Here is a 25,313-nt window from a genome sequence, read left to right as displayed (position 1 = left end):
AAAGGAAGGACCACACTCCTCAGTAGGTTAGCTCACCTTTTCTAGAGACTTGAGGAACTGTGAAACCTGTGAGGGAGAACTTGTGCAATGTGTGTCTTAAAGTACATGAATATCACTTTCTGTGTGGGTAGTAGAAAAATCTGATCTAGGAAGGAGGTAGTAGCTTTAGCTTCTCTTTTCTGTGGAAGAATTCCACTATTTGGTCAGTTATATGAGTTCACATGGCATCCAGCTGAATCTTGCTGCTTGCAAGCATGCGCATTTATTTGACAAAAAAAAAAAATCTAAGAGCAAGCTAAATGCAAAACTTGGTAACAGCCAATACATCTAGGTTAGATCTCCTGTCTCTGGTCAGGAGACAAGGGAGCTATTTTTAAATCTGGCTTTCCTGCACACATGGAAATAGAATGATTTTTCTTGTGGTAGACTAACAGGACCATACTTTCACACTAAATAATGAGCTCTTGCTGTTGCTTTGAATGAAACAGGCAGGGTTGCTCAGAAACCTTTCTTTCTTCATACCAGACGGTCTCCAAAAGTTTTTCCAAGCATTGTGCTCTTTAAAGATCAGATCATCCGGGAAGGAAGAAGAGCAAAGCAGCCTGAATGGTGGGGAAAGAAGCTCACCAGTAGCTTTGTGAGAGGTCTTCCATTGCATTTCACTTACTTGGGAATGGGGAAAATAGTATGATGATTTGTTTGATCAAGGATTTTGCAATCCTGTTAAACAGTTTAGATTATCTGGCTGGAGGCTCTTTCTGCCAAAGGCAAGAGGTCTTTGCTGTGATTTTTAAGGAGATGTAAAGGTGTGAATTAATGTCAGCCCTCAGCTTTCCCTGTGGCCCTGGGTTTGTGCAAAGATAGAGACAACACTTACTCAGGCATGGAATATGGGATACTTACCTTGTAATTTGTATTGGTACAGTAGTGTCTGTAGTGCATCAATTTTGGTTTCTCAGTGGGCTGTGAAGTTGAGCTCTGCTCTTTGCTGCTAAAAATAAGCAGGCAATTTCATATAGTCTTAATCTTTACCTAATATGTGAGGAAATTGTAATTTAGATTTATTAGTCTTAACAGTTGCAGGTGATTCACTATTTGTATTCAGAATTTGCCAGATTCAAGTCTTGGCACATGCTCCTGCTGCAAACATTTCCCTCGCCTCAGGTAGCCATGTGGTTATTTGGTGGATCCCTGCTGCGTGCTCTCAAGGACTGAGACTATTTAGTCATTACTGGCATGCCTGGGTCTGGCCAGGAGTGGAGAGCTCAGAAGGAATCTGAGTTTGTAGGCAAGAGGCTGAATTTTCTTGGCTGGGCTGCAGGACAAGTGAGCAGACAGCAGGTCCTATAGCCTCAGCTGAGGTGATAGGCTGCCTCTGTCAGCAGCTAGCAGTGGTTTTGATTTAGAGCTGTTTGGAAAACCACTCCATCGCATCATGGGCATGCAAAAATACTATTTTTCTAGACAACTGTATTCCTTATTTGCTTATATCTGAAGCTAATTATGTTAATGTTTTAGAACTTATTTTTCACTTTGAATGAGTTAGTTGTTTGAAGATAAGCCTTGAAGGAAAATACTATTGGAAAAAATAAAAGCTAAAGACAGTGGCCATTCCTTTAGCTGTATACGTTCCAGCTCAATTTATTTGTCTGTGTATATTCATGAAAGATCTGTAGATCGTACCATACCTATATATTGGTTTTTACTTCTTATCTATTTCAAAACAATGGTAATTTTTTTCTTTGAAGCCTTTCATTAAGTCCTGCATAAATCTTGGGGCTGAGGGAAGGGACTATTTTATGTCAACCAATTTCTGTTTTTTTCTGCCTGAGATCTTGGATTTCATGGGTTTAACTCTGTCTCTCTCTCTCCAGAAGGATTCATTGTATCATATTTTCAGCTTATTGCTCTGGGCAATAGAGATAATGTCTGTTGGAAAGCAGCAGCAAATACATGTCCAAATAACATCTTTAGTCATCTGATTCTGTCTTTCTCTGGTGAAAATGCCCTCCTTGTTAAAGTGGAAACAGAATTGGGCACCGACTTCTGGTCTGGAAAACTTCTGCTGATTACCTACAGCCAGTGAGACAACATAGGGGTGAATGTTGTTTCTCCTGCTTGTTTATTGACTTTTTTCTGAGTCAGTGGTGAGAATTTATAAGAGAATCAAGAAAACAAAATCTAATTATTCTGGAAATGATTTGATTTTCTGTAATTTCAGGAGGTGAGGGAAAGAGTTTCTGTTTCAAGATAATCTAATTAATTACTGCACATAAGAAAAGTTATAAAATTTTGGAATTTAGTTGTAGTTGACCAAATCACCATCATTTGGATTTTTTTTTCCAGGCCAACCAGAATGTGGAGATCCAAAGGGCCCGCCTGCGAGATGATATTAAAGAATGTAAATTCCGAGAAGCACGTTTGCTGCAGGACTACACTGAGCTTGAAGAGGAAAACATCTGTCTCCAGAAACAAGTTTCTGTCCTGAAGCAAAATCAGGCAAGTTTTTCAACCAGTGAGCATTGCACCAGTTAATTCCTGTGTTACAGTAGGGCTCTGTCTCATTTGAACATCCAACTACTAATTTTCTACCTTTGCACTAGTTTTCAGACTGTAAGCTCTATATTTTAGCACAAAGAGTTGTCGTTTCTGTCTATTTATGCAGTCATAATACCTTATTGCTTCTACTTTGACTTCCAAGTCCTTCCATTGCCTTTCCTTTCTCTGATGGAAGCAAAGTCTCTCTCACTCTGCTTTGTTACTTGATTTAGTCCTTTTGCTACAGTAGTTTTTCAGTGTCTCTTTATACTGGCCTCCATCCATCTGTCTTCCATCTTTCCTCTTCTACAGTATCTGGAAACAGGGATGCTCTAATTGCAACTTAATCGTTACATTCTCTCTCCATTTATGTGCTGCTCTTCCTTTCTAGTTACTTTCTTTAGACTTGGAATGCTGTTAGAGTTGCTCTACTGTCACACCCGTGTGACTGCATGTCTGAAAAGTCACATTTAGTTGCGCAGTTCCAGCTATCCAGAGTTTTAGAAAACTGCATTCTCAAACTTCTCAAAGAACTTCCCCGAGTTATCATTTATGGAGCTCATTAGATTAGACATGGTCTTTGGCATGCCTCACTTATTTTCATGTATCAGTGTGGGACTTGCTGTTTTTAGCCTTCAGGTATCTGTCAGTCACATTGCGTAAATAAACCTCAAGGCTCAGTTGGGAAAGTGAAGGACATAGACCACAAAGATGCTGTGAGGGCTGGAGTCCCTCTGCTCTCCCCTGGGAGAGCTGGGGATGTTCAGCCTGGAGAAGAGAAGGCTCCAGAGAGACCTTCCAGTAGCTAAAGGGGCTCCAAGAAAGCTGGAAAGGGACCTTGGAAGAGGGGGAATGGCTTCCCACTGCCAGAGGGCTTGCACAGATGGGATATTCAGTATAAATTGTTGGCCGAGAGGGTGGTCAGGTCCTGGCACAAGTTGCCCAGAGCAGCTGTGGCTGCCCCATCCCTGGAAATGTTCAAGGGCAGGTTGGATGGGGCTTGGAGCAACCTGGTCTAGTGGAAGGTGTTCCTGCCCATGGCACGATGAGGAATGAGATGAACTTTAAGGTCCTTCCCTGCCCAGACTATTCTCTGATTCTACAATTCCATGATAATATTCCTAAAATAAAAGTTCTTGAGAAAATTCAGTGTTAATACCATCTGTAGTAGTCAGCACATAGAAAAAATCCCTTTATGATTTGCTGCAAAACTCCCTCAGTGCTCTGAACGAAAGGTGCACTGCCAAGCTAGATATGTGGGATATTGAATGTATTTTATTTATCTCCAAGTGGAACTTCTTGTCAGTGTTATTATTTTGGGCCTGACTGCTCAAAATGGGGTTCCAACTTGGACCAGTTCTTATCTGCATATATTTGGTCTAATTATGCAGTTTTTGGGGCCCTGACATCCTGCAGTAGGGACAAAAAGGGCTCTAGATGCAGGCTGGAAGAGAGAAGGAACTGGTAAAATCCAACCTATGCAGCACGTTACTTTTGGGTTTCACCTTTTTTGTCTCATTCATCATATTCAGAGCAGCAAGTGAAAGTTCCCAGCTCCATGTTCACATTCTAGAATAACATTATTGCAGAATGCTGCTATTCTGGGCCAAGCCAAATTTAGCCTCAGATGCCATCTTGATAGTTGCTCGTAGTTATTGACTGCTATATTTGTATTGAAACTTTGAAAATGGACTACAACCTGAAATATTTTGTCTCAGTGGTTGTATACAGAACCCAGTGCTCGGGTTTTTTTCATGGCAATGGATTGTTTAATTATCTACCTTGTTCCAATCCTACTTGATGAACTTTTAAGTATTCTAGTTTTTAATTATTCTAGTTACTGTCACAACTAAAAGCAGCCATCAAGTTTTCCCAGGCAACACTGAATTAACATGCCTGATTCCTGGTTTGTAAATTGGGTGTGGTTCAGCACTCCCTGGTTGCTCTATGTTGTCGTCTAAAACTCATTTAGCAATTGGCAAAAAATAATGTGACATACCATGTGGTATGATTTCCTTTCTTTCAGAATAAGAAAAAATATTATGTTTGCCTTCTCCCTGCCTCCCCCAAGTGATTAAAAATTTTACCTTAATTGTTTGTGTACATAATTTCAGTGCAAGAGAGGTTTAAATAAGTGCAGTTTTAGAGGTAATAGATAGTATGCCATCAAACTCATCAAAGTGAGTCTCAAGTGTAGAGTCTGAATTGTAGCCCTTTCAAGATGTGCTGAAATGATGATGATGGGAGAAATGCTAAAGCATTTTATTTTGGATGTATAAAAGCAGAGCTCAATCACAGTTTTAACCCAGTGGTATATTCTAATGGCAGTGAAGCAGAGTGTCAAAGAGTACCTTTGTCATGCCGGCTTTTGGAAATATGAAGTTTGACTTTGTGGGAAGGTTGGCCAGGGAATTTGTTAATCAAACAAATGTTTGCATGCAGCGCTAGGAAAGCCTGGTTTGGGATGCCTATGTATCACACATGTTGTACTTCCCACCTGTCCTAATTGAGCTGGAATAGATCAGCTCATTTGACATTATGCTTACTGAATTTATTCTGTGGTCTCTGTGAAGGTAAATTACATAAGCCATGTTTACATACAGTCATAGTGCTGAAACTAGACTCCAGAAATGAAAGAAGTGTTCTTTTGCTATAATATTTAAGTGAAATCAAACATTCAAAAGTAAAATGACTTGGTGCCTTGCAGGCAAGCATTTTCATTAGTGGTTTTTCCCCCCATTTGTATATCTCCAGGTGGAGTTTGAAGGCTTGAAACATGAAATCAAAAGGCTCGAAGAGGAAACCGAGTTTCTCAATAGCCAGCTGGAAGATGCTATCCGGCTGAAGGAGATCTCTGAGCGCCAGCTTGAGGAGGCCTTGGAGACTCTGAAGACAGAGCGGGAGCAGAAGAACAACCTTCGCAAGGAGCTGTCTCACTACATGAATATCAATGATTCCATGTACAACAGCCACCTGAATATCTCTTTGGATGGGCTGAAGTTCAGCGATGAAGCCACTGAGCCCAATAATGATGAAATCATTAATGGATTTGAACAAAACTGCCTCAGCAAACTAAGCAATGGCAAGAACAGTACTTCAACGCCCAAGAAAAATGAAAGTTTCCCTCCAGCCCCAAGTCTGGTTTCAGATCTTCTGAGTGAATTAAACATTTCTGAAATCCAGAAGCTGAAACAGCAGCTTGTGCAGGTAAATGGGTTTCTTGAAGAGCTGTGCACTTCCAAATAGCTCCTAAAGTTTGTTTGAGATTTCAGTCTTTTGGGTATCTCACATGGCCACCATACTCTTCATACTGTATTTTTAAAGGCTTCAATTGATTTAGAATTTGAGGATGTTAAATGCTTGTCGGTGATAAACCACAGCTTTTTTCTTTACCTTTCTTTTTCAAATGCAGTGGAATTGGCAGTCATGTCCTTTTCTTGGTGGAAACTTCTAATGCATCTCCTATGTAGTACTTGCTGTGTCTACTTCATTATGTCACTAGCAAAAATGTGGTTTGTTTCAAAGTTGATGGTTACTCCAATCAGCTTCATCAAAAGGAGTTTTGTACTTATATTTTCTATAATTAGTTCAAAGAGCATGACATCTTAATCAGCACCAAGCATTTCTATGCTATGTTTGTGCAATTAGGAGATTGGAGAGTTTAGAACAAGGTACACATTTCTGTTGCCTACTAATATTTCGTCAAGCATGTTTTAAATTATCTTAAAAGCCTTTGTGTAGAAACTGTCAGAGTTTTTAAAAATGAGAAATTTAAGAAAAAAAATTTGAAAAAGTTTTGGTATTTCTGAGTCTTTCATGAAGTTCCAAGCTTTCACCATAGACTAGTTGCGTGTTTTCTATAATTTAGTTAATGATTTAAAAGATAGCAATAAACTTTAGCTTGTCTTTAGCTGAAAGGAAATTTTCACAATGAGACCATCAGCTAGGGACTAAATGTGTAAAAATGTGCATTTTGGAGAGGAGATTTGAAGAAATAATTAGCAATGAATGCTATACTTCAGATAATTTTAGAATGCATTATATAGCCTTTTTCATTATATGGAAGTAATTGGATATCTGTAACCATATGGACCACTGGTTAAGTTGCTGTCTCTTAGCGTAAAACCATTTAAATGGTGCAGTTCCCTTAACATAGATATCTGTGTTCCTGTATTTCAGATGGAAAGAGAAAAGGTTAACTTGTTAACAACACTGCAGGAATCTCAGAAGCAGCTGGAAAATACACGGGGGGCCCTGTCAGAGCAACATGAGAAAGTTGGCAGGCTCACTGAAAATCTGAATGCCATGAAGAAGCTCCAGGCCAGTAAGGAACGTCAGTCTGCCCTTGACAATGAGAAGGACCGAGACAGCCATGAAGATGGAGACTATTATGAAGTTGACATCAATGGGCCAGAGATCCTGGAGTGCAAGTACAAAGTGGCTGTGGCAGAAATTACTGACCTGAAAGAAGAGCTCAAAAATTTGAAGGCAAAATACAAAGAATGTGAGTCTAAGTATGAGGAAGAGAAGAGCAGATATGAGACTGAGAGCCAAGCTCTCACTTCAAAGATAACCTCACTGGAAAAGTCCAGTAGGCATGATAGAGAACAGATGGCCAGGCTAGAGAAGGAGCTGAAGAAAGTCAGTGATGTTGCTGGAGAAACACAGGGCAGCCTCAGTGTGGCCCAAGATGAACTAGTCACCTTCAGTGAGGAACTAGCCAATTTATACCATCATGTCTGCATGTGCAACAATGAAACTCCAAATAGAGTGATGCTGGACTACTACAAGGAAGGTAAAGGTGGACGCAATAGTCCAGAGGCCAAGGGAAGAAGGTCTCCTATTCTTCTTTCTAAAGGGCTGTTAACTATTGAGCTGGGAAAAGCAGAGAATGGAAGTGGTGACAGCAGCCCATCCCCGGTCTCATCTCTGCCATCCCCTGTGTCAGATCCTCGGAAGGAACCGATGAACATTTACAACTTGATCGCTATTATTCGGGATCAGATCAAACACTTGCAGGCTGCTGTGGACAGAACAACTGAGTTGTCCAGGCAGCGCGTTGCCACTCAAGAACTTGGGCCAGTGGTGGACAAAGACAAGGAAGCTCTCATGGAAGAAATCCTGAAGTTGAAGTCTTTGTTGAGCACCAAGAGGGAACAGATAGCAACTCTGAGAACTGTGCTGAAGGCCAACAAACAGGTAACCAGGTTTTAGGGGTGTGAAGGTTACAGTGTCAGGGAATTAGGTCATAAGCACAAGAGAATTTATCTTTGAGGTTATTCTGCCATTCCCTCGGTTCTGTGGGGCATTTTTTGCTGGTATTTGGCTAGATGAAGGCTGAAGCTTGCTGTTCCATTAGAGGCGCCCAGCTGTCCCACTTAAAACCAAGCACTGGGGCTGTGACTGACTTCAGCTTCTCACGTACTCCTGAGATTTTATTAAGATTGTGGTAGTCTACTGTCTGAATTAGATCAGGTTATATTGAATTTAAGATACCTAAAATGAAGAGGTAATCTTATTTTATACTTGAAAGAATTCTAGTAGTTTCCCTTAAAAGAGTTCTGAAACTTAAGTATTGTTCTCTCAAACTGAAAAATAAAAGAGAGCCTTTCAGGATGAGAATGTGATATAAGAATGTAATGAAAATAACAGAGGTGAAAGGTAAAGTTAGGATTCGACTGTGCCATTTAGTACCCATCAACAGTGCAGGAGATGAAAATGACTGCCTTTAAAGCACCACATGACATGCTATGTCATCTTCTCTGCAGTTAAATTGAAATTGTTTTAAAAAAACAGTAAAGTGTTATTTAAGAATGAAATAGACACATTACGTTTTCTTTTGCACATTTTAATAGAAGTGTCCCAAATAGGAGATAGGCAAAATGCTATAAGGGTTAGAGAACTGTGCTAGTGACTGACAAATGCATTTAAAAGTCAAGATACTAAATAGACTGTTTTGTTCCTTTGTGTTGCTAGTAGATAGGTTTCACTACATGTATATTCTGTAACTTCCTCAATGCTGCTGCATGGTTAATGGTAGTAGGAGACTGCTATGTCTGTTCCCTGTGTTCAGAAATAAAATTTTATTTTATCTGTACAAGATTAATTGACCACAAGTTTAACATTCTAGTACAAAGTAAATGTTTCGTTATATGAATAGTGACTAAAAATCTTTTAGCCAGCCATTTGATGTAGAGTTTCATTGAATGTTTTGTTTCTGTTCTCCCTGGTAACCAACAGACTGCAGAAGTAGCCCTTGCCAACTTAAAAAGCAAGTATGAGAATGAGAAAGCAATGGTTACAGAGACCATGATGAAGCTGCGAAATGAGCTGAAGGCTTTGAAAGAAGATGCTGCCACCTTCTCTTCCCTGAGAGCTATGTTTGCTACAAGGTACAGATATAATGAATGCTGCAAAATTTAATTCCTTGCTTGTATGTGGAAGAGTCTTTCCCATCCTTCCCATCCACCCTGCAGAGAGTGGAGCGGTGGGTTGCCTTTGCTTGCAGTGTGTGTGTCTGTGTGTGTGTCATGCTCCCATTGATGAGGAGCATGGGTGGATATAGTGTGCTGCTACAAAACAGAAAGTTGTTGTGGCAGTATTTATTCAAGTTGGCTGGGAGATTATCCCTGGTTCTTGAAGCCATTAGGTCTGAGAAGGAGTGACATTTAACAATGCAAAATGCATTTATTATGCACTGAAGATGGGACTCTGCTTGACCATGATGATCTAAAAAAAGCCAAAGATATTACAAACACCTTGATTTCTTTAGGCTGTCCGTCCTTCAGTTGGCGTCTGTCATTTCATTGACCTGTGTGAGCTGATTTGGTGGCTTTGTCTTTGGAACTGACTTCTGCTTCTTAGTTGTGCTTTGTGGTGTTAACAGACATAAAACCCTGCTGACACGTAGTATCACTGAATCATCAAGTTTAGAAGACCTTTAGGATGATCAAGTCAACCCAGCACTGCCACTTAACCCCTAAACTTCATCACCCAGATCTAGACACCTTTTGAACACCTCCAAAGAGGATGACTCCACCATCTTCCTGGATTGGAAGAAAAACTGTGGAAACATTTCTTCAATATCTAATCTGAATCTCACCTGTCCCAACTCAAGGCCATTTCCTGTGATCCTCTCACTACAGGCATAGCAGAAGAAACTGAACCCACCTCACTGCCGCCTTTCAGGCAGTTATAGAGAACCATGAGGTCCTCCCTAAGCCTCCTCTTATCAAGACTAAACAAACCCAGTTCCTTCAGGTGTTCCTCATAAGACAAGTTTTCACAGCCTTGTTGCTCCTCTCTGGACCGGCTTTAGTCCCTCAAAGCCCTTTTTGAAGTGAGTGGCCCAAAAATGAATGCAGTACCCAAAGTGTTGCCTCACCAGTGTCCAGTTCAGGGGGGTGATCACTTCCCTGGTCCTGCTGTCTACACTGTTCTTGCTACAGATGCCCTTGGCCTTCTTGGCCACCTGGTCGCACTGTTAGCTCATATTCAGCTGGCTGTCAACCAGCACCCCAAGTCCCTTACTGCCAAGCAGTTCTTGAGGCACTCCTCCCTCAGCCTGGAGCTGCCTAGGTTTGCTGTGACCCAAGTGCAGGATGTGGCACTTGGCCTTGTTAAACCTCATGCTGTTGTCCTTGGCCCACTGATCAAGTCTCTCCAGACTCTGTAGAGCCTTCCTACCCTCAACAGATCAACACTCTGGCTTAGTGTCATCTGCAAATTTACTGGGGCTGCACTCAATCACCACATCCAGATTATCAATAAAGTTGTTAAAAAGGACAAACCTCAAAACTGAGCCCTGAGTAACACCATTTGCAACTAGCCCTAACTGTGTATAGCTCCATTCACCACAACTCTTTGGATGTGGCCATCCAGCCAGTTTTTCACCTATTAAGAAGTCCACACATCCAAGCTGCAAGCAGCCAGTTTTTTTAGAAGGATACTATGGGAGACAGTGTCCAACAATTTACTGAAGTCTAGATGGACACATCTTTAACTTTTGCCTCTCTACTAAGCAGGTCACTTTGTCATAGAAGACAATCATGTTGGTCAAGCAGGACCTTCCTTTCACAAATCCATGTTGCCTGGGCTAGGTCTCTTTGTTGTCTTGCTTGTGCCATGTAATGGCACACTACAAGCACATGACATGTCACTTGCTGTAGCAGTGGTAAATGCTGTTTTACTGCACATCGTGGTAGCTGCTGCTGTCATTGATTTCTTCTTTTAGAGTACACAATTCTTTGGTGGAATGTTGAGGCAATGCCATCATGTTCTGCAGTCAGGTCTGCTTCACACCTCAGGAGTGGTCAGTTTGCTTCTGTGCAGAAATGGTCCTGGGAAACAGGAAAAGAAGAATCTTTATCTAAAACTGGTCGGTTCCAGCTCAGGGGGATTCACAGGGACACACCCCTGGCAGTGTTCATTTGCCATGCATACCAGGCCTTGCATTAAAATGCTGTTTAATGTAACCTAGACACCTGCTTTTAAGCTAACCCACAGGGATGGGGGAGTCTGCATGTGCTCTGCGCTACTTCCTTCTTTTTTGTTCTATGGACACTTAAAATTAAACAAAAAGCCAAGAAGAGTTTGCTCTGTCACCTGCTAAGGAGCATCATAGTAAGAAATCATGAGGATGCAGATGAGGATTCCTCATTTTTGGAGGTGCTTTTACAGCAGCTCTCATGTTCCTTGAATAATCTTTGACTTCCTGGCAATTCAGCCTTCCTCAGCTGTATTTTTGCATGGAGTAAGCATGGAAACCAAGGAATGCTAAAGGTTGAACTGTGGCAGTTGGTTCTGGCAGGGAGTGGAATACCCTGTACAGTCTAGATTTGTCCTACTTTTTTCATCTCTCTCTCAATTTCTGGAGTGTAATTGATATGCAGAGATTGTAGTATCATTGTTAGCTGTAGATCAGCTTCAAGCTGGAAGGAATTGGAGAAAGAATAAGATACTTTTGAAAGAAACAGGACCTGTGTCCTCACACTCTTGCAGAGAATTGTGGGTGAATAGAGGAGGAGTGAGCTCTGTCTGGAAATGTGCAACAGACTCCCCTACCTAAATGAACAATTTTAATTTCTAAACTTACAATATACTTGGTAACTGTAGTGAAAAAAATGAGCCAGGAACAAAGGAGGACTCAAAAAACTGAGGATTGGGTCGGTAGAGATGAGGCCTGCAGAGCCTTTTGTCTCAGGAGCCTTCCTGAGCCTTGCATGGCAGTTAAGCATCTTGGCCTTGGAGTTTGCATCTAGCCTGAGATGGTGGCAGTTTCACAAGAGCATGAAGAGTTGCTTCTTTCACCCACTGTGCTCCATGTTTCAGAAGCCACAGTAGCTATCAGGATCTAGTGCTGCTCGTGGGGTGCTGTCACCCCTTTTCCTCTCAATCCCTGGTCAGGGGGGCAGTTAGTAGCTTGGTGGTGAATGGCCAGATAAAATGGCCAAGTGCATTCTCAGTGACTGTTTCATTTAAGTCTTCAAGTAGGGTAAGCTTGCAAGTGGTACTCCTAGGTGCTTTGGTGGGGATAAGCTCAAACTGTTTGGGGTCTGATTTTTAGTCATGTTTCAAACAATGCAGCACCTCTTAACCGCACAGTAAGAGTTGTATTTCTTCCCTGCCAAGAGGTTTGTATCAGCAGAGACTAATAATGAATGATGGATCCTTTACTCCTCCATGTTTGTTTCGGAGTTTTGTTCAAGTGTGCGGTGAAGCAGACTGCTGCACATTTTCCACAGGAAAATATTCATTTTATGGGATGTGGGAGAACTGTAACAATACATGAGAGTTGGAGGCTGGGCATGAGTATAGTAACTGACCTAATTTTCTTTTTAAAGTAGGTTAATCCTACTAATATGACAATACTATCAGCTATTTTTAATATGTAGTGAAAATATAGTAAGACCTCAGCTGAAGACAGGAGGAGGCTTGCACAACGCAGATTTAACAGCTCCCAGCTCTGATGGACTGCCTCAACACTGTAGACAACACTATGCCTAAAACGAAGTTGTTGTACAAAGTGATAGGTCAAGTTATGAGTAATGTACAAAGAGCGCATTATTTGCAGTTAACTCACTTGGGTCTTTGTTCAAGTGTATATGAATTAAAAGGCTACTTTCAAGGTGGTGTTGAGTACTGAGTTTAGTGTGCCTAATGCCCTGCAATTTTTAGTGTGACCACCAGCAGCAAATAGGCATAAAGCAGTAACTGGGAACAGGGCTCCAAATCAGGGGTTGATATTGCTGGTGGTATTCAGGCCACTTCAGGGTGATGTAAGGAACAGAGAGCCAGGAGCTATGGCTGGTTTTTCCTGGCAAAAATACTTAATTTTCAAAACATATTTTATGGTAAGCTTGCATTATTTTTTTTAAGCGCCCACTTAGTTGGCTAAGAAAATTGAGATTTTGAAACACAGAACAATATAAATCCCTTCTTAAGTGTAAGGAGGAGGGTTAGTGTTAGATTTGACATAAATAAATTCGTCTTCCTTTAAAATATTGTCAGCAGAAAGATTGCTTCCTTTCTTTGCTAGAAAAAGAGCTGCTCCCAAGTGCTTTGAGGGAATTTAAATACATCCTGTTTGCTAATGATTTAGGATGGGAGTGAAGCATGATTTCCTTGTCTTGTAGATAAAGATATGTTTCTAGATTGCCTGTAAGCAATTGGTTATTCAACTTTGCAAGCAAGTCAGAGCACAGGTTTCTTAAAATTGATTGCAGGGGAAAAACATCCTGATTTAAAACAGATGAAAAAAATCTGACTTAGAAGTTCAGCTTGAGGCTTGTTTTGGTTAATTTTTCAGTAACGAAGGAGAGAGAGAGAGATAAAAGGTTTCTGCTAGTTGTTTCGAGAACACCTCTGAAGCTGCAACTTCCAGAGTATACACTGCCAGTGCTAATGTGCTGCACAGATTCATCCACCAGCAATTGGGGTTCAAGTCCTTGAAAGATGATTAGATGCAAGGCAGAAGGCTGGTCTTACCATCCCTTCACAGCCAAAGAAAGAATGCACTGGGTAAAACTTCCCTTGGATTAAGCTAACAAGCAATTTAAACACAAATTTGGCTTTTAAAAAACAAATATTATTTTATTTTGTTATGCTAGCGTTTTCCTCAAGTTCAATTTGCTACAATTTGAGTAAGCATCCTTCCAAAAATTCTACTGAATACAGAATCTGGCAACAACCATACACAGTGCAATCACAACATGGGTTTTGACTTTTACCTGTGTTGTTTTTGTTTTTTTTTTTTTTGCTGGTTTTCTTCTTTTGATAAAGCCTTTAAGTTTCTTGTGGCTTTACCTTGCATATTCAGTCCTGTATGCACTTATGGAGGACCCCAAAATCCCTGCTTTCTAGAAGGACCTCCCATGTGACTGGTTGCAGCCAGACGGGGATGACATAAAGGAGGCTCCTCGCTGGCTTGTTTATTCAGGGTCGGGCAACAAAAAACAAACAATTATATTAATAGGAAGTTGCATTGTCCTAATAAATCCTGACAAACTGGCTCTGAGAAATGACTTAGGATACAACTTCACTCCTTGGTGAAAGATACAGGCTTCTCAACTTTGCTGTATGTGTAGCCTGGTTCTTTTCCAGAGCCTGAGAACAAGGAAGGGAAGTAAGAGAACAGACAGACCAGAAGGCTTTGGAAATCAGAGAACAAATGTGCCCAGATGTAATTAATGGCTAACCCCATGTTCCAGTGCTTCATAAACCGTAAATAAAGAGAGAGGTAAACTGCAACAAATCAGGAAGGGGACAGGTGGGTGGCAAGTTAGAACATATTGGAAGAATTGGGAGAATGTTATAAGRTACTAGAATGACAAGATAGTGGTTGTGATAGAGAAACAAAACCATGATTACACATAAGAAACTAGCAGCTAGCTGTTGTTCACTAATGGAGAAGAGGTGTTTGAAATGAATATATGCATCAGCTCGGAATCACACTCTTGTCAGTTTTCCAAGTATTGAAAGAATTTAGGAAAATATTTTTGTGTTCATGGACTTCAAAGGCCTGCAGAATATAATGGAATGTAAATTCATGTGGAGAACAGTGCAATTCTCACAGGATTGAGAGTTACAGCTAAAGGGTCTTCACACTGGACTCCACACAGTAGAAGTATTCAACTTCTCTAAACATATCGTATAGGATTAATGCTCAGAGGAGCCAGACACAGAAGATGTGACTGAACATTTCCAGAATGGGTTTCCCAGATGGGAGTAACAGCATTTCTCTCCTATTCCTGGTACCAGACCTAGAGGTGATGAATGGCATCCAGAGACACAAAGAAGATCTGGGTGGTTATCGCTGTTGGCCAGACAGCAACACAAAATAACAGACACAAAGGCACACATATACACAGAACTAATAACTCTCTTTATTACAAGGGAAGCCCCCTTTTATCCATTTTGCAACAAGTGTATACATTTGTGTCAAACATACATTGGTCAGTGAGGTTGTCACTTTCTACTCATCAGCATATGATTGGTGGGTTTGCAAAGAGCTGCAGTGTCGCCAATTTCAGCTCAGCCACCTGTGTTATCCATTCTACATTCCAATCTTCTTTTCTCAAAGACAGCCAAGGATGTGGTGTTTTTCTTCCATGCAGGCTGTTAACACTCCCTTTTATTATGTAACCCTACAGGCTGTGAGTACCCATGTGAAAGCAACAAGATGTACAGACAGGACAAAGGCATTTCCCCATCCTATAGGCACGCTAAAAAACCCCATCAATGATGTTGTGCACACACTCACATTTATAGCACTGATGTGCCTGCACTAGACTCTGTGGCTGACAATTAAAATGTCTGTTACAAGTAATGCCGCATAATGTTGATATTCAGCCTTGGTGAAAGTGTCTCTTGTAGATAGGCCCTGGACCAAGGTTGTAAGTCTTTTTCCAGGGATTTGTTAAAGTGGCTATGTCCATCCCATCTTTCCATGTTCCTGGGCCTCTGCTTGAACACAGCTGCTAAGGAAGGTGAACTACAGAATGCATTCCTGTGAAATAATAGTGGTGCAGGGAGCACCTTAGAGTAGACTGTTCCAGCTCTTGTTTGGCAGCTTGTCTGTGCTTTTGGTTTTAATCAAAGTGGAAAGTGAGTTACTTTAAAATATGGGAGATTACTGCAGCAGCAATTACTTGACTCCATGGTGTTTTAGATTGACAAGTTGTGGTTTTGTTTGACAATGCATAGAAGGTATCAGTGCTTGTAGGCTGTAAAAAGCAAAGCACATGCACAGCTTGGGTGATGTTGGGCGGAGAGAGCTGAAAAGCTTGGAATTAGATACTCCACTCTGCCACTCTTGATTAAGAACTCGGAAAAATGTTCTGCCTCTGTGACAGCTTTACACTTCTAATGTAGTGGCATAGGACTATTACTTTTAATGTTTATATATAAAAAAGAAAGGAGTTTTCTTTTGATTTCTAAGAGGAGAGACTTTGCCATAGAAGTTTATCATCCTTTCTTGGGAGTTTTTATTGGTGGAAATTCAGAAGAGCTATGATGTCCAACACTGAGGGGCTGTCTGTAGTTGTTTCAAACTGCAGGAGAGATTTGTGGTCTGATTACTTTCTTAATACTTTTTACTAATGCACATTGATTACGCATGGCTGATTATAGAGATTCTGGAATACTATACCTCAATATCAACCACTCTCTGTGGTAAAAATCACAGTGGGTTATGCATATAAAGGGCACAGGGCTTAGATATCTCAAATACACAACTCAGGTGAGTTTTCAGTGCAAGGTATTGAGCACATAATTATAAATTAGCAATTGGTTATGGTTTCTGTAGATATTCCCTTGAACCTGCGTATTTATTATCCTAAAAGGCCTAAATCTGGGGGGTTGTGCCTTCTTTAGGATTTCCTGAAAAGCACATTACTAGAGCTTGGATCTGCAAACTCAGGCAAAAGATTAGCTTAGTCTACTTCCTAAGGATGTCTCAAAGATACTGACCTAGCAGAAGCTTGACTCTTGGCATTGGATTTGTGTGAGTTCTGGCATAGCTATTCGTGGAGTAAAGCACATGGCAAATTCACCTGCCAGGAGCATGCTTACATGGGGTTAAGCCTTTTAATACTTCCACTTCACAACTTTGTAAAACCTAAATCTGTTTGGTTTTACGGATATGTGAAACTCTGTCCAGTTTGAGTTCCTTCAGAGAAGTCCAGCTCAGGCAGATTGTATGAGGTCATAGAAATAACCTGCTTTCTGAAGGCATGCCTGTCTTCTGCTGTCAGCACCTAGTAACATCCTTCTGTTTTTCCACTTATGTATCCAAGTTGCGTACAGGCTGCTTCCAAATCTCCCCTGGGTGCTGAGGAGTCCAAATGGTACCTGAGGAACTCAGGTACACCAAATGTGCCACACCAGCATATGAAAAGGGACCTTGTGAAAGTGTCTTCAGTCGCTTTATTGCAGCCATAACCTACTTTGTTCCCTGTATTCCTCTGGTAACACAAATTATTACTTTTTCTGCAGATGAGCTGGTTTTCACCAGGGGGTTGGGGTAAGGAAGAGTTGGGGGGAAGGTGTTAAAAATCAGTCTTTAGTATTAAATTCTAATATAAAAATTGAGTTAGAAACAGCAGGTGGCTGATCTCTTTCAGCTGAATGCAGTTAGTGCTCATTTACATCTCATTTCAACTGTGTCTCTGCTAATAAATTTTCCAGGTTTTAATAAAACTGAGAAATTGTGATTTTAATCCTCCGTGTTTGAATTTCCTAAGTAGGTTGACAGTTTAATCTCTCAAGGTAGAAGTACTTGATGCTTCCCTCTAATGCCTCCTTCAATCTTGTTTCCTTGGAAGTTGTCACATGATCCTCATTGATTGCAGAGAAGAGGGGAAAAACACAGTTATACCCAGGTTCATTTGGTTATATCATTTTTTTCTTTTTTTTTTTCTGGAACAGAGTTTGATTCACTAGTGAAGTTACCAATATTAAAATTATTGCCTGCTGACCCTTACATTAAGTGGTCTGTAGAACTAAGGCACAACCAGTGTTTGTGGGAAGCAGAGGTGTACAGCTTTGGAAAATACTAAGTTAGGTTTTTCAAGAACTTGGCTTCAGAGAATGTTTTTGAAGATTTAGTTTTTATTTCTCATCATTATATTTAACGTTCAGGATGTATATTTATTCTGTGTAGGTATTTGTATATAGCTGGTGTTATTTTTAAAAATGTAACTATTTCCTTAAGTTTCTTTGTTTGTTGTTGTTAATTACCAGTATTAAGAAAATGGGCAACATCAAAGTCTTGTGTTCACAATCTACTAAACACAGTGAACGTGTGAAAGTACAACAGGCTTATATTAATTTCATATTGTTCCTAAAAGCATGCAAGCTAAATTATTTTCTTTCAGAGGTGTTCTTAAAACAAAGACATCTTCTATTCTGATTTTATTGAATATATAGCTGGGAAGTAGCATAGCACATGGCAAATGGAATTCGAGCTCAAAGTTTGGAGCTACATTAACTTCATGTTCTGTACAAAACCATGGGTATGTTTTGATTCACAAGAAAGAAGTTGGAAAAGGGTGGGGAGGAACCTCCCTGTATTTTTATGTTGCCCAAACCATTTAGAGGGTAATACTGAGCATGAAGGAAGGGGAACAGGGACAGATCACTACAGTGCCAGATCATATTTTGCTGAAGCAATCTCATTCCATTCCTCAAGAAATTGGTAATGCTGTTCTGGACATCCCCCCAGTGCAATAGTGAAGTGTGAAAGGAATCAGATTTAAGGTGTGCACAGAAAAGAAAGCAGAAAGGTCAGTTCTGATATCATAAGATTTGGCTTTTCATGTCAGATGTCATGAGTGTGTTTGAAAGCTGGAGGGAAACACAACAGCCTCTCACACCTCCCAGGAATCTACAGCCTGTGCCTTGCTCCCACCCCTTAGGGAAGAAAACACCTCCCTGACACTCTGGAGCAGCAGGGCACAGGGTCAGTAGGATGCTGGGAGCTGTTCAGTTTTGTGGCCACGCCCTCCTTCTAGAGATGGTGACACCTTCCCTTAGAGCGGTGGACTCTTACACTTTCAAGAAAGATTCAGAAAACAGCCAAGAGCTGTTTCAATTTCTGTTCATCTCTAGTGCTGAAAGGGGTTAGTGGGACAAGATCTGGCCCTGACTCTGGTTTCCAGTCCCTGGAATGTAGGAGTTAGTGTAGGTTCATCTGACCGTGCTGAGAAAAGCAAAATGTTATTGTTATAACAAGTTTAAGGCTCTTGGGATTGTTTTTTTTCAAAGAAAGATCCTTCACACATTGTTTTCCCCTGCACTGCACAGTGTGGGAGAGGCTGTGATGAACTTCAGAGAAGGATGCCCAGATGCAAGAGGACAGATTCCTGTGCACATGGGGGCCTCAAACTTCCTGGTCTGTAAAGCTGCAGYGCAGTTATAGTTCATGGAGTTTTATATTTATATTTCTGAGTTACTTTTATTCTCTCTATGTATTCAAAAATACAATTCTGGTTTTTTTTTTCTTTTTCCTATTTCTATTCCTAAGCACATATAATTAGGAATAGAGGCCTAATCCTGCTGTTTAAAGTCAGGCAGAGCAGAATTTGAGGCTTCTTAGTATAAGCACAGCTGATTAATCTGCATATGAATGCAGTTTTGTTTCGTGGTGGGTTTTTTCCCACTCTGCTTTATATTATTTAATGATGATGAATACCCCTTAAAGTAAGGTTTTTTTCCATTTCAATATTAAAAGGAACTTCTCTGCTCATATTTTTGCTTTTATGAAGAAGCTGTATTTTACAGATGGTAAATTGCTAGTGGTACCTATGAATATTTCTGTACCCACATGCATAACTGTTTGTGCAGTAAATATGACCTACATGTAGACTTTAATTTTTTAAGTTGTTCATGGTGCAAGTTAAACAGCTTCCAGGCTCAGTGACAATGACAGTAGATAGAACACTTGAGGCATTCATACAGCTTTACCACACCCTTCCCACTAAGTCAGTTCCTTTAATTATTTTATAATTGATTTTGATGGTGAGAGCAATTATATAAAGGCCACTTGTTGTGTGTGTATATATATATATATATATATATATATATATATATATATATAGACAGCCACTATTTATGATGTAATCAGAGTAGATTAAAATAGAATTCTGAAAAATGCTTGGTTTTGATAGTGCTGTTCAGTCACCACTGGAGATTTGTTATTTGGACTTTGTCTAATGTAACAAATGGCACAGTTCAGGTGCTCATCAACTGGTATTAATGGCCATTTTAGCAATGGCCAGTTCACAACACTCCTGTTGCTGCCCTCAGACCCTTTCCAGCCAGAAGCTTAGAACCATTGTGATCTCTGTAAGCAGAGACAAAAAGGCTATGACTGCATGGGGTCTACTCGGGGAGGACATCTCACTGACATTGACACGAGTACAGTTATGTCAGGCTCCATACTTCCACTCTACAAGGAAGCTACTAATTATTGACCAACCATCTAGAAAGGCACAACATTAAGTGCTGAGTACTGGATTTTAAGAACCCCAGTGAAAAGCAGTTGTTGTTTTCTACAAATGTGGTTGAAGTTCCTAATTAAGAGTGTGTATGTAAGCAGCTGCAAAGCGATCACTGCTGTATAGGCTGGACAGAAGGGATTCATGTTTATAATGGAACCAGGATTGCTAAAGATAGATATATTTCATTGCAGATGTGATGAATATGTCACTCAGCTGGATGAAATGCAGCGGCAGCTTGCAGCAGCCGAGGATGAGAAGAAGACTCTGAACTCCTTGCTTCGGATGGCTATCCAGCAGAAACTGGCCTTGACCCAGCGCCTGGAACATTTAGAGCTGGACCACGAGCAGTCCAAAAGGGTGCGCACAAAGTCTGCCTCCAAAGCCAAGGGCAGTAACCCCAGTGTAAGTCACATTCGGTCCTGTGGAGACAGGTCTGAAGGTTCTGTCCTGAACAACCACGTGTTCTGTAGTGAGAAATATAAAATCTATTGTGACTAGGACAGATATCTAGAAAAATCATATTCTGCATCTTATTTTATGCTGTAACTGTCAGCGTAAATCCCCACTATCTAACGTCGCAGTGAGTTGACTTGTACTAGTATGTTGTTGAACCAGAGAATACAGATTGTATTATGGTGGTCTTAACTGTAACTAATGCGTAAGTATGGGGATGCTATTAACAAGTTAATAGTGGAAAGCAATTAACTTTTTCCACAATTAACATGTCTGGGATTTGCTGTTTATGGTAAGTGTTAAGAGTACACCTGATAGAGTATATATCTGGTGTTACTTGTTGTAGTTTGTATAGCACAAACGTGATCCTTCCTCCAGGGTTGCAGCATACTTCAATAAGTGCTTTCATAGGCAGAAACAGAGAAACTTTCTTGCTACTGTGGCTTAAGAAGTGGTGAAGAACAAAGGTTAAAATTAGAGCTATGTCTTGGGAATGCATAGCATTTGGAAACTGGAGTCAAACTTAATTTGCCTGTTGTAGTGCATGTTAAATGTGTGCTGTTTTATCACCACTGACCAAAGTCTAAAGTTTTTATAGGCTACAAAAGCTAGAAAAAAACTTGGTACATTATTGACACTGCATCCCTCTCTTCAGAGGGATAATCAGAAGAAGCTTGCACATTTATATTAAAAATATGCAATATTTACTCTATCTGATACAAAATTTAAAACGTTAAGAATTGGGATCCTACTGGTAGATAGTTCCACTTTAAGAAGTTATGTCCTGGAAAGGATATTTGTGGTCTTATGTTGCTCCTTGCAAGCATAACTCTTTGGAAAGAACCTGTCTGAGATATTCTGTACAGGAAAGAATCTGTAGCCACACAATATATATGTGTAGAATTAATGTGACTATGGTCTAGCATTGTTGGTCACAAACAGTTTTTCTCAGCTCTCAGTATTAACCTAAAGAGGTAGCATTTCAGAGCTCTGATCATTTTTTTAAGTACACAGAAGGTACTGCATTCCATATGCAAGGCATGTGTTTCACAGGGCTCTACATTAGAGGCACRGGAAATTGATCCAGATCATCTGACTAATAATGATTTATGAAGTAGCTTAGTGCACATCCTAATCTTTAAAAACTAATAAACCTTTGTCTGCTATTGAACTTTTGAGGGGCTTTTTAGCCACTTAATTACAATAAGTTTGATAGTATAAAAGTGTACTTTATAATTAGTGCCTGCATAAGAGAAAAAGATTGAAAATGTTGCTTCTAAAATTGCAGAAAATTTGTGGAGCACTGAAAGGCACAGTTCTTTGTTTAACCCAGAGTTTGAAGTGCCTAGCCTCAGACTTTATTTTAATGTAAAGCCCTGTTCATTTTGTACTCTTTCAAATTATTTTGTATGCCTATAGTGTTACTAAAAGCGATGCGAGCCTCTGCTGGTGAGTGCTCAATAGTGTGGTTCCCAAAGCCATTCTTACCCTGTGCTGTGGTTGTGCTCCTCTGCCCGTCCCTGTCGATGCTCACATCTTGCTCTGCACACTGCCCATGCACACTCAGGAGATATCCCAGTGCTAACAGAAGCTAATAAGAGTGTGGCTGGTTTTCCCACTGTAGGGAAACAGTGGGGGATTTTGGCTTCCCGGATATTTTTAGACATGTTGGGGGGAAGTCTTCTAAATTACTATGGTGAGATTTTAAACAAATAGAACTTTACTACAAAGTGGGGAATCATGGAAATGCTGCAGCCCAGAGCCAGAATTGCATTTATTGATCTTGAGAGGATGAAGAAAACCTCAAGCAATTCAATTCTAATACATTGCTCAAACATGACTGCTTGGGGTTTAAACAAATTGCAATTCTGGTTTTAGAAACTAGGCCCTGTGTGTCTGTTATTACTTCTTTTAGAAAATACTGAATTCTCCTTAATTTGAGCTTTAATGTTGCTAAATAGCAGGTTTGATTTTTTAAAAGAGTCATCTTTTATAATTTTCAATCCTGCTTTTCTCTTTGCTGCACAATCTTCCAAAATGCCTTTATTCTTTTCATTCCTGCATTAAGTACAATTTAAAAATACATGGTGAAAGCAGGCTTTTGAGTGCTAACTTTCTCTGCTTGACTCAGTAACAATTCTGCTTTCACCATAGTAGGGAGCTTTAACACAGTTTTCATTGCTTCCATGTTTCTAATGGCAGTACTTTTGCAAAATACTAATGACAAAAAGATAAACTGAGAAGCTAATTGAACACATTGTTAGGGTTTTCTTCCAATTACTTGGAATTTTCTGTAATAATCTAGGTATTAATGACAGTGACTATTGCTATCAGGCTTGACTCATTCTTTCAGTTCCAAGTACGAGCAATTTTGCTATTAGCACAACCGCCTTAGTGATCATTTCAATCTTCAGTCATTTCTGCAAATATTTAAAAAAATTTAAGAGCCAACCTGACTGCTGTTGGAGTCTATCACCGTTATGGTTTATCCTGTCAGAAAAAGAACTGAGGAACAACGTAAAGTGACTTGATCCTGCTGTTTGTATTTTTAGGTAATATTTAAGACTGAGTCTTTCAATTCTTGATTAACAATTTCATGAGATGTTATTTTGCTGTAAGTCTTTCATATCAATCTCAATGGGTTGGGGTAAAGCATGGAAAGTTCCTTAAGCCATCACCTACCTCTGCGAGCAGGCTCTTCTGAATGATTCTCTGCATAGGCCTGCATGATATATTGGCCTGCATGATATATTGACCTGCATGTTTCTGGACAAACTAAAGCTTCACTGAAAATATTTCTTGCACACTCACTACTTTTAACTCTTGCTTGAAGAGCAAGGCTTTATTCAGTACTTGTAAGAATCCTTCTTTCTGCAAAGCTGTTGCTTCCAGGCTGAGCCATGCAAAGCCTTGTTCACCCAGTGGGAAGCCATCTGGAAGCTGGAGTGGCTGCTGTTCCCCCACCCAGCTAACAGGCCCTCATCCAACTAACCTGCCTGTGCAGCACATGGGGTTAAGTTTTCAGTTGATTGAGAAATGAACACTGGGGTTTTGTTTTTTTTTCTAATGCTATTTTATTTTTCCATTTTCAGCTGTAGAATAGTCCCTGGAGAAGGCCTTTCCAACAGTGCAACCGCATTTCTTAGCACTCCTCACTCTGGTTCAAAGTGGTGACCCATTGCACACAGAATGGAAACCACTGACATGATGCTAACTTTTCAAAACACCTTCTCCTAAATACTACCTTTCTGCCTGAAGCTATAAAACAAACAAGCTTTATCTATAAATGCTGCTGCAGTAAGAAAACTTACAAGTGCTGAAGAAACCTACTTCAAATGTAACACTCACTATGTTAGTCTGTGCTCTTCTAGAAATATTGGGTGGGGGAATTTACTTCATTGTGGATGCTCATTTTTTACCTGATTGTTATACCTGTGCACTTTTGATATTTTTCTTTAGCTTCTTTAATTCCTTATGTAGAAGAGTTTATATAAATGCAGTGGTTTGTGCTCATAATCTCTCTCCAATTTGGAACTTGTGATTTATGAATTATATATCAGCATGAGATTGGCAGAGATTGGGGGAGGCTCTAGACTGTGGTTAGAAAACAATTTCAACAAAAAGCAAGAGCTCTGCTAAACTATGTGCTGTGCTTCAGCATCTTTTTTGTTATTAAAATGTTATGCTTTATATGTTTAAACTACTAATTTTTTTAAACTGCCATGTTCATTAAGAAATCCAGGGTATTCAAATTCTGGGGKTTTTTTCATATTGTATTATTATTCTTAGGAATAGTTCAATGTAACAAGAAGAAAACTTGACTTTACTCTGGTTAAAACAGTAATAGGCACTTGAAAAATATTAAATAAGTAGTATTACCTATAAATTCCAGAATTCCTGCGTTTTAGGAAGCTGAAGTATTATTGATTAACAGAATTTTATACAACTATACCAGTTAAATTCCAAATTGGAATTGTTTTGTTACTTTTTCATTTTATTGTGCCAAATTTTGGTACATTTACAAAGAAAAATTCTAAAGTGGTCAGTGATACAGTGTTACCTATCAGCGCCTTTCTGTCACTCATTTTTGCCGGTAGTGCCTTTGATCATTTGAAGGGAGACTCTTAGAGCAGCATAGGCTATTAAGTCCTGTCACTTAGGAGGAATGGAATGGCTGGTTTGGAATTTGTTACAGATGTAGAGCAATAAGTGCAAAGTGAACTCCCATTTCGCACATTTTTAATAGTAGTTTTACTATAGAGATTATATATTCATGGAATTGTAAAAATTCTGTTAGTCAATGATATTTCATCATACAAATCCTTTCAAATTCAGGGTGTAGAGAGAATGGAAAACAAAACCACAAACCTGAACAAACCCGACTACACTTCGGGAACCAATAGGACTGATGTTGAACAGATGAGCAGTGTATGACCACAATTATGGTATCAGTCCAGGAATGTGTCGGGAATGTTGCTGTCCGTGGGCAATGTGCAGTGGTGGGTGCAGGAACCACGGCGCTGTGTGCAGATGTGAACCGCAGCACATCAGGATCTCCTTTGCATGTTGTATCTAATTGTGATTTCAGCAAACAGAAAAAGAGAGGCGCATCAACAAGCCATGCCAGGCTCTCAAGGCTTGGTGAGGCTCATGTGGGTGATTAAATTGGTACTTGCTGGAGGGGACCCTTCCCACTTCTCAAAAAAAATTACAAATTGAACTAATATTGACAGAGCGGAAAAGATTTCTGTTTGCTGGAAAAAGTATTATTATTCCTAGATGTGGGGGCTTATATTTCCATCTTCTGTTACAGGATTGATTTAA

General features: G+C 40.0%; 1 protein-coding gene across 3 annotated transcripts in view; it reads left to right on the top strand.

The window, feature by feature from the left end:
• Window positions 1-24,181, top strand: part of BICD2 (BICD cargo adaptor 2) — a 95,657-nt gene extending 71,476 nt beyond the window's left edge. The window contains exons 3-9 of one of the 3 annotated variants that reach the window (XM_057381854.1): window positions 2,347-2,499; window positions 5,293-5,745; window positions 6,718-7,737; window positions 8,779-8,930; window positions 20,228-20,438; window positions 23,042-23,103; window positions 23,582-24,181. In XM_057381854.1, the coding sequence (XP_057237837.1) occupies window positions 2,347-2,499; window positions 5,293-5,745; window positions 6,718-7,737; window positions 8,779-8,930; window positions 20,228-20,438; window positions 23,042-23,074 (2,022 nt within the window). In that variant the 3' untranslated portion in view covers window positions 23,075-23,103; window positions 23,582-24,181. Of the gene's footprint in view, window positions 1-2,346; window positions 2,500-5,292; window positions 5,746-6,717; window positions 7,738-8,778; window positions 8,931-20,227; window positions 23,230-23,581 lie in introns of those variants that run through there. The other 2 variants (XM_057381856.1, XM_057381853.1) reach the window with 2 other exon arrangements.
• Window positions 24,182-25,313: the final 1,132 nt, after the last annotated feature.

The sequence above is a fragment of the Malurus melanocephalus genome, unplaced genomic scaffold, assembly GCF_030028575.1.
Source record: "Malurus melanocephalus ecotype Western Australia unplaced genomic scaffold, MMel_1.1 scaffold_534, whole genome shotgun sequence".
NCBI lineage: Eukaryota > Metazoa > Chordata > Aves > Passeriformes > Maluridae > Malurus > Malurus melanocephalus.
This window is presented reverse-complemented; position numbering and strand designations above follow the sequence as displayed.